At 33.7% G+C, this 14,625-nt stretch overlaps 1 protein-coding gene across 2 annotated transcripts in view; it reads left to right on the top strand.

The window, feature by feature from the left end:
- The first annotated feature begins 823 nt into the window (after nucleotides 1-823).
- LOC111058508 (nesprin-2-like) overlaps nucleotides 824-14,625 on the top strand; it is a 34,497-nt gene continuing 20,695 nt past the window's right edge. The window contains exons 1-7 of one of the 2 annotated variants that reach the window (XM_039427770.1): nucleotides 824-981; nucleotides 2,995-3,169; nucleotides 4,349-4,566; nucleotides 6,065-6,400; nucleotides 11,490-11,624; nucleotides 11,799-11,944; nucleotides 13,404-13,602. In XM_039427770.1, coding sequence (XP_039283704.1) covers nucleotides 6,083-6,400; nucleotides 11,490-11,624; nucleotides 11,799-11,944; nucleotides 13,404-13,602 — 798 coding nt within the window. In that variant the 5' untranslated portion in view covers nucleotides 824-981; nucleotides 2,995-3,169; nucleotides 4,349-4,566; nucleotides 6,065-6,082. Of the gene's footprint in view, nucleotides 982-2,994; nucleotides 3,170-4,348; nucleotides 4,567-6,064; nucleotides 6,401-7,967; nucleotides 8,101-8,273; nucleotides 8,419-9,869; nucleotides 10,069-11,489; nucleotides 11,625-11,798; nucleotides 11,945-13,403; nucleotides 13,603-14,625 lie in introns of those variants that run through there. The other variant, XM_039427771.1, reaches the window with a different exon arrangement.

Below are 14,625 nucleotides of genomic sequence, written 5' to 3'. Positions count from 1 at the left end.
TATAAGTCTATATTCAAATTTTGACCAACTATCAAACATCATTTGACCAGCTATTTTTATTTAACCAATTCATCAATGCTGTATTATTTTTATCTAAATCTCATTTTTATCAACCAGGAAAAAATGCTTCATCATTAATAAATACAACACTTTTTGTAAAAGAGTTAATGATTCACAACCAATTGACAATTAAATCGATAAGATAATTTTTTTTTTTTGATAAAATTTCTATTCCATTTATTTATCTAGACGATTTTGTGAGTAAAATCATGATCAATTTTTCAAATCAAGTACCTTTTCAGACCACCTTAACATTTATCTATTGAAAAATATTAGATAACCTCTATCATCTGCAATAACTCTTTCTTTGCAGAACTATATCACTTTTATTTCCACTAGTAATTATTCTTACTTGCAATTTTATTGTAGGTACTTGATGTTTATTTGTTTCAAGCATTATTTGATTAAGTTCAACATTAGATAATCCAGTTTTAAAACTATAATACACGACTTACAGACTTTATAAGAAATAAAAAAATATTTACTCATTGACTGGATTAGATATCCTTATCAGCTTCAATAGAACGTGTTGTAGTTAGAAAAGCTGCAAATACAGAACTACAATAACATCTTACTTTGCAGATTGTAAAATTGTGAAAAATATGAAATATTTACTCAATGAATGAGTCTGTTGTATAATCCTTATCAGCTTCAATAAAACGTTTTATAGTAAGACAATCTGCAAATACTTGTATTTGATTCATCTTTGTTTGAATTGGAATTTATGATGTTTAGCATACTGTTTGTTTGTCAGGCATTGCTGGAGAAAATTCCAGACGGCGAGTCGCAGGCAGAAAGTCTCGGAAAGCAGCTGGAGAAGTTGACGGAGCATTGCGATTCTGGTTTAGCCACCTCTGTCCGCATGGAACATTCGGCCATTGTTGATAGAATCAGCAACTTGCACGCTGCTCTTGAAACATGGTAAATTAAAATTTATTGGATTAAAAACACACTTTACAATTTTCAGTAATACATTACAAAATCCATTGAATTATTAATCAATTCAAAGCTGTCAATGAATTTCTGTATGGTTTTTCATTATCATGTTTCAACCGGTTATTCGATTTCTCAATTTATGTTGTCATTATTATAGTTCATCTACACCATAATCTTAGTAGAGTTGATGGTGATGTTGTGAAATCTCTCCATAATAAGAAAACAAAGATATTGTTAAATTTCACTATAATATAATATTATTATAGTGAAATTATTATAGTGACAGTACTATTATATTAATAATATATTATAGTGAAATTTGACAATATCTTTGTTTTCTTATTACACCATAATCCATTCAAGTACCTAGGTAACTATATTCTATATACTATCTATTCAGCTTCATATTCCTTTATAGTGCTTATAGTGCCAACCAAGTATTTGATAATGGATATTTCTAATTAACTAATCTAATTCTTTCAGACCAAAAACCTCGATCGATTTAGATGGTTGATTATGATTAGATTACCTAGGGATAATTACTTTTAGCGTTTTAAAGTTATTTTAATGATTGACAAAGCCTGGAATTCGACGGAGTAATTTGATGAATTTTGCCTCATCCAATGGAAAAAATGAATAAGGCCTATCCCAATATCCAACGATTGGTACAAATACAATGTTAACATTGTAAGTAGTTTCAAATCATCTATTGAATATCTCCAATACCGTCAACCGGGGCGACTTTGAACACTTTTTTGTTGTATTGATCACAACTTTCTTAATACGTCTTCAATATTTATGATTTTGTCCAAAAAATACCCGAATTTAGTTGTACTTTATGATACATATAACTTAGAAGCCACCAAAATTTTATTTTCTTCAAAAAAAGAGAAAAATGGTACTGTTCAATTTCACCCAGCAAAGAGGTGAGATTGAACACATGATAAAATATGGATTATTCACGTGTAAAAACGATCGAGTGTTCAACCTACCACCTCTAAAATGTTATCATTAAGCAAGTAGCTCATGAATGAAGATAAATATTCATGTCACTACCACAATAATTTAGATATTTTGAAAAATTTACGGAAAATTGAAGAAAATTCATGATTTTTTAGATAAAAAAATGTATTTGGACTATGAATCATTATTAAATTGAAAAAAATATATATAGGGCCTAAGAGACACAAAATTATTATCTGATCTTGTGTTCAAACTCACCAAGAGTTTGAATCTTGTGTTCAAACTCACAAAGAGTTTGAATCTTGTGTTCAAACTCACCCCGCTGTTCAAAGCCACCCCGGTTGACGGTACCATACATACATTAAATAATTGAATCTCAAAGAGTACCTACACATTCACTTCATTGAGTAGGTCAACATTCAATCAATCATCCTCAATCAAAACACACAATCCGAACGTATGTATCTTATTTATTTATTTCATTTCATCCACTGACCTCCTACAAAGTGGGTATATAGATTTGTCAAATTTATACCGCAATAAAATGAGTGTTATCATCTTAAACCTCCAACTTGAGGTTTGTGATATTCACTGAACTCCACCACTGAATATGCACCAATTGACAGCAGAGCTCCCTTCTCAATTGAATTCCAAATTTCCTCCCTGATAAATATTTTAAGTGGGTTGGCAACAGGTTGTAAATTCGAATACCTGAGCTCCGTCCACCTCGTTCATACTTGCTAATCCGGTGTGAATCCTCTCTCAAGTTATCTCTGTACCTGGGCGAGTATCTATTAAATGCTTCACCTGTGTTAAATTCGTGAATATATTTTTTTATGAAGCAGATTGTTTAAAAAAAATATATGCGTATTATATTGAAGCTGAAAATTACAAAAATATCACAACCAACACTGCTTGTTCCCTAGAAAACCCTCAAAATCGGTTAGAGCGTATCTATAGTATAGTTTCATATCGTGATTATTTCATTTTGTAAAAACATTGTTGTCTTAGCGAAATACTCTTGTGTGTTTTCAGGCGTAAATTCCTAGAGGGCATACTGGAGGTAACAGAATCGTATGAAACACAGATGACCAACGTGCAACAAACGTTTGCTGAGTTGAACACACTGCTTGTCGGCGAGATGGGACAGTGCGATGAGCCTACTCCGATCTCTCTGTCTAAAATCCAACAGAGATTGGACAATGTAAAGGTACGGTGGATTGTTAAAATTGATATAATGTTTTTAGGCTTTCTAATTTTTATATTAGATGCGTTTATCTACATTGAAACTTTTATTCAAGTCGCCCATCAACTGGATTAAATTTTTAATCTTTCATCATTATTTCATTTCATTTTCCTAATTTTTTCTATCTTCCTTCCAAAGGGGAAAACTGTCATGTTTATTTATATATAAAATCACTTAATGACTTACTGGTTAATGTGTAATCTGCACTGTGTTGAGAAGTATTCCATGGTGGAATGGAAGTGAATTCTCACATTATTTTCGAAGGTAATCTGTAGCCATGATGAATTTTATTGAAGAATCTATTTCTATGATAGATATTCTCTACAGAATAATGAGAAAATAATTTCATACTGAATTTCTCTTGTATATAAAATTTATACATTTCCATTATAAATTACATTACAAATTGTGTAACAGGACTGGACAATCACTCTGTATAATATATAGGCTAACTTAATACATGAAATAATATGTCTTACTACAGATTATACAATCCATTCATTCATTTATTTATTTACGATACAAAAAAATGATGTTATATATAACATTGGTAGATAAAATAAGAAGGTAGACCTTCTGCTATTTTTCTTCCAAATTTATAGGTGATATGGACACAGTCAAAAATAGGGTTAGAATTTCACGTGTACAATTTCTATACAATTTTAGTCCAAAATAAACATGGAAACTATACATTTTGAATATAGATAGCTCAAATTAACAAATTAATTAGAAATATTCCACTCAATCACCATTTGTAATGATATAACATTGAGTTATTTAAGAAAATTTGGAACCAAGAATAATTTAACATATACATTAATACATCATTAACGCTCAGAAAGCTAACAATCTGACACTGTTTTTGCCTTGGCAAGGCGCACTTAATATCATCACTTGTACAATGTTCATAATGCTGCATCTTCTACATGTTGGCCCAATGTCGACCAGTGCCAGTGTGTGGATTGGTGGTTTGCCAACGCTGGCTACCACTGGCCTTCATTGGGCACTATTAAAATTGCAGGCTGGGCTAGCTTACTGGGTCAGTGACTGGGCCAGTGACAGGGCAAACAAGTAGATGTGGCATAATATGATACATCATTATTGCTCAGAAAGCTAATATTCGATGACTGTTTGCCTTTGCAGAGCGCCCAGGAGCGAGTGAAAGGCCTGTCTCTTGAGCTGGACTCACTGGGAGTGCTGCAAGGCCAGCTGAAGGAGTCGGTGAGCCCAGTCGACATGAAGGCCATCAACCAACGCATGTGGCTGCTTCGGCAGCAGCAGGCTGACCTTGACCATCAGCTCACTCTGCTCATCTACCAGCTCGAGGAGAAGATGCAGCTGAGCGGCATGTTTGACAAGAGGTTCGTTGGATTCACAAAAAAATAAAAAATAGTTGTACATCTGGGGACACAAGTGCATTAATTCTACTTTGTTCGGGGATCGTTCGATTTCTTATAAATAAATAAAAATAGAAATAAATTCAAGGATTAGATATAGCTCAGCGGCATGTTTGACAAGAGGTTCGTTCAAGACAGATAGATTCAACAATAGATGTTCATCTGGTGACACAAGTGCATTCCTTCTTGCTCATAGAGTTGCCATCAATGTTCAAATCAAATTTATTTTGCTTTAAATGTCCATACAAATAGACAGTTGTGGCTCGCATTTATTATACAAATAATAATTTTAGTCACTATGGCTGAAGTAGTCACTTTACTCGAATGTGAGAAATGTACAACTTGAGAATTCTGTTCCAGAGAGTATAATGCTATGTGTGAATAGTAAGAGTGGAGGAAAAGTTTTTTCCGTGTGTCTAATGTTCTTTTCACTGTCCAAAGTCGATGGAACAGAATACTTAAGTACTACTTTTTCTCCTTAGTCACCTTATATTTCAAGGATCCTCCATACGTAAAGATTGGCCTTCAGTCTGCTCTATCAGCCGGACCAAAGATCGATCTCTCATATGAGGACCAAACCTTGATACCATTAGAACAAACCCACAGAAATAATCCATGATAACAAAAATGTCATATTTCTGGTCTTGTCGAGTTCTTGAGATCGATCTTCAGTGTGATCCGGACTCGAGGTCGAAAATGCCTTGTATAGAGGAGACTAGGGAACCTCATCTATGATAAGTTTTTCTTTCCTTACTGAATTTAAATTTAAAGACCTTAATATTTTCAAGGTTACGTTAATTAGTGAATGAAAAACCATCAATTGATTCGAATTCCAATTCTTGTACTGTGAATTCAAAAGTTTACAACAACAATGTTGTTGAATATTTAATATTCAAGGTTACTTAATATTTTCAAGGTTACGTTAATTAGTGAATGAAAAATCATCAATTGATTCGAATTCCAATTCTTGTACTGCGAATTCAAAAGTTTACAACAACAATGTTGTTGAATATTTAATATTCAAGGTTACTTAATATTTTCAAGGTTACGTTAATTAGTGAATGAAAAATCATCCATTGATTCGAATTCTAATTCTTGTACTGTGAATTCAAAAGTTTTCAACAGCAACTTTAATTCAATTCAGGTTACTGTTAAACATTTCATTGATCAAATTTTTTGTTGGTAACCATGAGTTTTGGGCTATGAATGATTTATCATCTTCTTAGGTTTAGGTGTACACACCTGTTCCGGTTTCAAAGTATATAATTATTCATTTAACAACTTTGTACAAATTCCTATGTATTTTTTCGCTAGGGCTACTCTTACTACTCTACTCTACTCTCTTTATTATTTTTCAATCACTTGATAATGGCATCATAGCCTAAACATGTTGTGAGTAAACAATTTTAGAAAAGGATACTTAGATTTTTATTTGCATTTCTAAATTGCAATGTGTGTGCAGACAAAAACGATTCCTGACATGGGTGGACGAGATAGAGTCGCGCATCGAAGGCCTGTCGCAGGAGCAGGGAGCGGAGGGGCGGACCAGGTGCTGAGGCGGCTGGAGACTGAGCTGCAGGCGGAAGTGGTGCTGAAGCGGCGGGAGGTGGAGTGGCTCACGGAAGCGGGAAGCCAGCTGGCGGCAGCGGAGTCGGACGACAGTCGGACGGATGTCGCTGGCAAGTTGGACGACAGTCGGCCGAATGTCGCCGGCAAGTTGGCCGCTGTCACCGATGCCTGGGAACGGCTGCAGCAGCTCACCAATGCAAGGGCCAACAAGCTCAGGCATATTATACAGGTATGCCTACAATGTTCACTTTGTTATTTAGGGTTACTTGTATCTACAATAAAAATCACAAAATCAAAGCAAGCTTTTAATATTTATTTTTACAAATGTTCCGAACATCGATATTGGTGTTGATGGAATATGTAGGCACACCAACATATTATGAAAATGAAAATTATTTTCACAATAAGTTGGTATATCTGTATATATTCCAGTCATACCAATATCAATATTATTTTTAATAATTATTTCTCATACTAATTTTGTCTATGGGGAGTACATCAATTCTCCAATTACGTACCGTACTCTGACCAATCCTTGAGATAATGGAAGAAATGGGAAGCTCAGCCATTCAGTATGTCAAGTCTTACGTCTTCAACGTTTTGTTGCAGGCTGTTATACAGTCAGCTACACGGTTGCACACTAGTTAGGGATTTGTGAGAGTTGGTTGAGGAAAAGTTTGGTCAAAGGAAGAATAGGGTTTTTGTTTTGATTTTAAATGGCAATATGCTGGTGCTATTCAGAACTATTTGATAATTTTATAATTGAATATGATACGGTACTGTATCCACTGGACTTTCTGAAAGCAACATGAACTTGACGTACTGAAAACTGGACGTAATGGAGTTGTTTGCCCAGGCTGGTTCTTAATTAACTGAAATCTTGATGAAGTGAATGCCACTCAGTCTATGTATATCTATTTATTTATCTTACTATGGAACTCACCAATTTTGCAAAGAAATATTACAATAGATGAAAATACAACATGCAATACGTATATAATGTATATAGGAACTTAAAGTACCGTTTCTATTTATAAGCTATTTATTGTAATAATCTTTATTACTTAATAATTACTTGTAATAAGTTCTATACTTAGTTCAGTTTTCTTCGTAATGGTTCTCCTTCCAAACGTCAAGTCAATATTGTTTGGCTGAGAGACTGTAGTTGTTATGTGCTATTCTTGTTGACAAAATTGAAATCGATAATCCATTGAGAACTAATTTGAAGTTTCATAAGGAGTTGTAAAAGATTGAATAGACTTTGAGTCATCATAATATTCGATTATTGTATATTACAAGAAAATGTAACAGAAGTTGAAAATCAGACTACATTATAATAGAGTATGTGCATTACAGTATAGTGACAGAGGAAGACCTTTTATAGAAGCTAGTATCCACTCCATCTGCTAAAGTATTAACTGCATTACCAAGCGTTAACCATAACCAAACAATTATTCCATTTAAAGAGTATTTGAGCCCATTCAATTAAACTTTAGATCAAACTCATGTGAGCTAAATGCGTTTTGTTTTTTCCTATTTGAAATTACTGACAGAAAATGATATTTCATTGCAGTACGTTGCTAGCATCTCCGTCGTGTTTTTGACTCTCAACCAAAATACCTGGCAAAATTGGAATCGATCCAACTCCCTGGACTCCAGGCTTCTGTTTATATTTGGCTGCCGTGTTCAGTTACAAGTGATGGTCTGGAGAGTTGACATGAGACAAGTGTGTAGACAATATTAATGACAACTGTATAAATTGGTGGCTTTTTGCTGAAAATAGACGTCTATTTCAGGTATGAGCCAGCTGGAACTGGAGATCGAGGAGCTGCGAGGCTGGCTGCATTCTGTGGAGGTTCAGTTGGCCACTCCGATCCGATTGGACGAGTGCACCAAAGACGACTTCGACAGAAACTCTTGCAGCACGAAGTGAGTAACGGACATTTAACTTTTACATATCTATATTTGTATAGAAAATAGATTCTATTTATCTATTAATTCATCAATTCACTCAATCATATGATTTGTCTACACGTAACACAGTGAATTAATATTCTCCTTTTCACCGTGACAATCCTCTCATAAATCCTTCTCTATTACAGGAACTCCAGACAAACATAGAAAAGCATAGTAGAAAGATTGGGGATGTCCTCAACTTTTTTGAACTCTTCTAAACGACTGTGACAATTGCAGAATCGCTCTCAGCACTGAAGGAATTACATCGACGATGAAGACTTTGGAAAAGAGGTAGTTCAAATACTCATCACATTATTCATTTCATATTTTATTATTTATTAAATTATCCAATTTTGTAATCAATTCCTCTAATTGATCGTTGATTCAATTGTGAACAAACAACTAGTAGTTCTGTGAACAGTAGACCTCACGCAGTTTTCTCATACACAAGTATCTGATGTCACCTGTTCTATTTGATTCAGTTAAATCACAATTCATAGTTGTTTACTCTTAAAAACTGTTATTTGTTTTCTCCAAGATCAAAAACTCACTTATGTTAATAAACTCAGTTCACATTTGAATTTGTATCCCATATATGATTTATCCAGTTTCGTGATAATCTTTCCATCTGATAAAAATATTTCTCAACAATTCTAACATTATTTTTTTTCAATCAGGATTTTATCATTTCTTCGGCATTATTCAGTTCATTTGATCATTTTTTATTTTATTTTCAATCACCTATTAAATTTGTTTTTCAAATGTGAGAATATTGATACTGATGGGCACGCATCATAAAAAATATTGAAACCCTACCTTATAGAAATAGACACGGCCAGACATCTGTGTAATGCATGCAATAAATAATCCACTTGTCAGCTGATTGATTATGAATAATATTCTATAGTCTGATTGATCCTATCTTCAAAGTAGATGATATATATAGTGATATCAGAGTATGGAGGAATTCCTTTTCTTTCATATTATTCTTAAAATGCAAAATTTTAAAAACCTTGTGTATACATCGACGCGAAGTTGAAAAAGGAATATTTCTGCCAAATCTCATCGAATTCTATCAACGCGTTTGGTCGTAATTGTGTTACATACACACAGACAAGAAAATCGAGTTGAAACATAGACCTCACTACGTTCGGTCAATAATGTTATGAGGTAATTGCTTTTTGAACTTTTTTCATCCACATCTAATTCTTCTATTCAATCTTCTTATTTTATATTTTTATCCTTTATTTATTATCTATTCTTTATCGATTCATACAATCATCGTACATCAAAAGTACATCATTGAAATGAGAGGGAGAGAAAAAAAGGTAACCCTGTGCTATTCCTCTCCCAAATTTAGCTAAGGTTACACATAGTCCGAAATAGTCTTGTTCACTTCACAAAATTTCCAGTCTTTAATTATTTTCACAAAGAGATATTCATTCAATGTAGATGCTCTAAAACCAAACATAGAAGAATATTTCACATTATTTTCACTAAAATAGGTAATATTCATAGAAAATTCTTGCAGGAACAAAAAAAAACTTAATATTCTTAAATTTAATTTAAAGATTTATGTTCCTGAAATTATTATCAGTAGAGTTTTTAATATTTTATTTATTCAATAAATTATCTCATTTATATCATTACAACGTAATTTTATATTGTTGTTTTTTCTATATTTGTGGGAAACTGGAATTAAGTTTGTGAAAATCAATTATGGACGTTGCTCTGTGCTGTAGATGGATGAACGTGTGCGTGCTATCGGCGGAGAAGAAGCGGCAAATGCTGACCCTGTGGGCGCTGCTGCAGGAGGTGTTGAAGGGCTGCGAGGCTCAAGAGGAGTGGCTCGCCAAGCAGGAGTCCTGTCTGGCCCAACTCAGTCGGCAAACCGAGGGAGCCCGCTTTCAACATCTCGGACAGCTCATTGCTGAAGTCGAGGTACTTTCTTACTCTGATATTCAGTCATCTATACTATAATAAAGAAAGAACTGGCTTATAACGTACGGAATAGGAAATCATGTTACACGCATCATCACGTCTGAACTACTGGACTGATTAACTTGAATTTCGCATATAGATTGTTAATTAACCGAGGATAGTTTAAGCCCATTTTCAATTCTTCAAGATTTTATTACGTCAAGTTTTAAAATAGACCCTTGCGGAGCACCGGTTACCTGCTATTACTAATAAATAAGTACAGTCAAATGGTCATTTTTCAGGAAAAGTTTGGTCAAAGGAAGGATAGGGGTTTTGTTTTGATTTCAAATGGCAATAATGCTGGTGCTATTCAGAACTATTTGATAATTTTATAATTGAATATGATACGGTACTGTATCCACTGGACTTTCTGAAGCAACATGAACTTGACGTACTGAAAACTGGACGTAATGGAGTTGTTTACCCAGGCTGGTTCTTAATTAACTGAAATCTTGATGAAGTGAATGCCACTCAGTCTATGTATATCTATTTATTTATCTTACTATGGAACTCACCAATTTTGCAAAGAAATATTACAATAGATGAAAATACAACATGCAATACGTATATAATGTTATATAGGAACTTAAAGTACCGTTTCTATTTATAAGCTATTTATTGTAATAATCTTTATTACTTAATAATTACTTGTAATAAGTTCTATACTTAGTTCAGTTTTCTTCGTAATGGTTCTCCTTCCAAACGTCAAGTCAATATTGTTTGGCTGAGAGACTGTAGTTGTTATGTGCTATTCTTGTTGACAAAAATTGAAATCGATAATCCATTGAGAACTAATTTGAAGTTTCATAAGGAGTTGTAAAAGATTGAATAGACTTTGAGTCATCATAATATTTCGATTATTGTATATTACAAGAAAATGTAACAGAAGTTGAAAATCAGAACTACATTATAATAGAGTATGTGCATTACAGTATAGTGACAGAGGAAGACCTTTTATAGAAGCTAGTATCCAATTATAACTCCATCTGCTAAAGTATTAACTGCATTACCAAGCGTTAACCATAACCAAAACAATTATTCCAATTTAAAGAGTATTTGAGCCCATTCAATTAAACTTTAGATCAAACTCATGTGAGCTAAATGCGTTTTTGTTTTTTCCTATTTGAAATTACTGACAGAAAATGATATTTCATTGCAGTACGTTGCTAGCATCTCCGTCGTGTTTTTGACTCTCAACCAAAATACCTGGCAAAATTGGAATCGATCCAACTCCCTGGACTCCAGGCTTCTGTTTATATTTGGCTGCCGTGTTCAGTTACAAGTGATGGTCTGGAGAGTTGACATGAGACAAGTGTGTAGACAATATTAATGACAACTGTATAAATTGGTGGCTTTTTGCTGAAAATAGACGTCTATTTCAGGGTATGAGCCAGCTGGAACTGGAGATCGAGGAGCTGCGAGGCTGGCTGCATTCTGTGGAGGTTCAGTTGGCCACTCCGATCCGATTGGACGAGTGCACCAAAGACGACTTCGACAAGAAACTCTTGCAGCACGAAGTGAGTAACTGGACATTTAACTTTTACATATCTATATTTGTATAGAAAATAGATTCTATTTATCTATTAATTCATCAATTCACTCAATCATATGATTTGTCTACACGTAACACAGTGAATTAATATTCTCCTTTTCACCGTGACAATCCTCTCATAAATCCTTCTCTATTACAGGAACTCCAGACAAACATAGAAAAGCATAGTAGAAAGATTGGGGATGTCCTCAACTTTTTTGAACTTCTTCTAAACGACTGTGACAATTGCAGAATCGCTCTCAGCACTGAAGGAATTACATCGACGATGAAGACTTTGGAAAAGAGGTAGTTCAAATACTCATCACATTATTCATTTCATATTTTATTATTTATTAAATTATCCAATTTTGTAATCAATTCCTCTAAATTGATCGTTGATTCAATTGTGAACAAACAACTAGTAGTTCTGTGAACAGTAGACCTCACGCAGTTTTCTCATACACAAGTATCTGATGTCACCTGTTCTATTTGATTCAGTTAAATCACAATTCATAGTTGTTTACTCTTAAAAACTGTTATTTGTTTTCTCCAAGATCAAAAACTCACTTATGTTAATAAACTCAGTTCACATTTGAATTTGTATCCCATATGATGATTTATCCAGTTTCGTGATAATCTTTCCATCTGATAAAAATATTTCTCAACAATTCTAACATTATTTTTTTTCAATCAGGAATTTTATCATTTCTTCGGCATTATTCAGTTCATTTGATCATTTTTTATTTTATTTTCAATCACCTATTAAATTTGTTTTTCAAATGTGAGAATATTGATACTGAGGGCACGCATCATAAAAAATATTGAAACCCTACCTTATAGAAATAGACACGGCCCGACATCTGTGTAATGCATGCAATAAATAATCCACTTGTCAGCTGATTGATTATGAATAATATTCTATAGTCTGATTGATCCTATCTTCAAAGTAGATGATATATATAGTGATATCAGAGTGTGGAGGAATTCCTTTTCTTTCATATTATTCTTAAAATGCAAAATTTTAAAAAACCTTGTGTATACATCGACGCGAAGTTGAAAAAGGAATATTTCTGCCAAATCTCATCGAATTCTATCAACGCGTTTGGTCGTAATTGTGTTACATACACACAGACAAAAGAAAATCGAGTTGAAACATAGACCTCACTACGTTCGGTCAATAATGTTATGAGGTAATTGCTTTTTGAACTTTTTTCATCCACATCTAATTCTTCTATTCAATCTTCTTATTTTATATTTTTATCCTTTATTTATTATCTATTCTTTATCGATTCATACAATCATCGTACATCAAAAGTACATCATTGAAATGAGAGGGAGAGAAAAAAAGGTAACCCTGTGCTATTCCTCTCCCAAATTTAGCTAAGGTTACACATAGTCCGAAATAGTCTTGTTCACTTCACAAAATTTCCAGTCTTTAATTATTTTCACAAAGAAGATATTCATTCAAATGTAGATGCTCTAAAACCAAACATAGAAGGAATATTTCACATTATTTTCACTAAAATAGGTAATATTCATAGAAATAATTCTTGCAGGAACAAAAAAAAACTTAATATTCTTAAATTTAATTTAAAGATTTATGTTCCTGAAATATTATCAGTAGAGTTTTTAATATTTTATTTATTCAATAAATTATCTCATTTATATCATTACAACGTAATTTATATTGTTGTTTTTTCTATATTTGTGGGAAACTGGAATTAAGTTTGTGAAAATCAATTATGGACGTTGCTCTGTGCTGTAGATGGATGAACGTGTGCGTGCTATCGGCGGAGAAGAAGCGGCAAATGCTGACCCTGTGGGCGCTGCTGCAGGAGGTGTTGAAGGGCTGCGAGGCTCAAGAGGAGTGGCTCGCCAAGCAGGAGTCCTGTCTGGCCCAACTCAGTCGGCAAACCGAGGGAGCCCGCTTTCAACATCTCGGACAGCTCATTGCTGAAGTCGAGGTACTTTCTTACTCTGATATTCAGTCATCTATACTATAATAAAGGAAAGAACTGGCTTATAAACGTACGGAATAGGAAAATCATGTTACACGCATCATCACGTCTGAACTACTGGACTGATTAACTTGAAATTTCGCATATAGATTGTTAATTAACCGAGGATAGTTATAAGCCCATTTTCAATTCTTCAAGATTTTATTACGTCAAGTTTTAAAATAGACCCTTGCGGAGCACCGGTTACCTGCTATTAACTAATAAATAAGTACAGTCAAATGGTCATTTTTCAGGAAAAATCCCCGAAAGAATTTTTTTCTACGGGTTTTATATGTATTTTGCGGCGTTGAATTCGAATGTGATATTTGCTGATACGCCAGAGAGTGGTGGCTTCACCCCTAAAATCGCCCAAATTTTGAGACTTTTTCAATTTTTCCAATTAGAATTTCAAATTTGCTGACACGCCAGAGGGCGGCTTCACCCCCTGAAAACCAGGTTTTTTTATTAGTATTATAGATTGATTCAATCGTTCTTGGACTGCATCTATCAATTTTTACTCCTCCACATTTTGGAATTTTTCCAATTTCGCCTATAAAAACTCGTGTTCTTCGTGAAAAAGCATTCTGTACATTCTTAAAGGCAATAGGATTTCCATAAATCGCGCAGGGTTCTAAGATGTCTGGTTTTGAATCTACAACTATAAAAAAGGGTACTTTCAAAGATACTTATAACTTTTCTACTCTACTATGCAACTACTTAGTATAAAGTAATGATGAGAAATCACATATAATTATTAATTATTATTATTAACGAAAATCCAAATTGAATGCTTTAATTCACCCCGAAGACTTCTGCTACTGTAAATATTGACAACAGGGTAAACAGCTAGATGGAATTTTTACCCTGTTGTCAATATTTTCAGTAGCAGAAGTCTTCGGGGTGAATTACAGCATTCAATTTGGATTTTCGTTTAATAATAATTATTAATTCATTAGCATTTGAATAATTATTGCAATATCTCAGTAGTTT

The sequence above is a fragment of the Nilaparvata lugens genome, chromosome 5, assembly GCF_014356525.2.
Source record: "Nilaparvata lugens isolate BPH chromosome 5, ASM1435652v1, whole genome shotgun sequence".
Lineage (NCBI taxonomy): Eukaryota > Metazoa > Arthropoda > Insecta > Hemiptera > Delphacidae > Nilaparvata > Nilaparvata lugens.
This window is presented reverse-complemented; position numbering and strand designations above follow the sequence as displayed.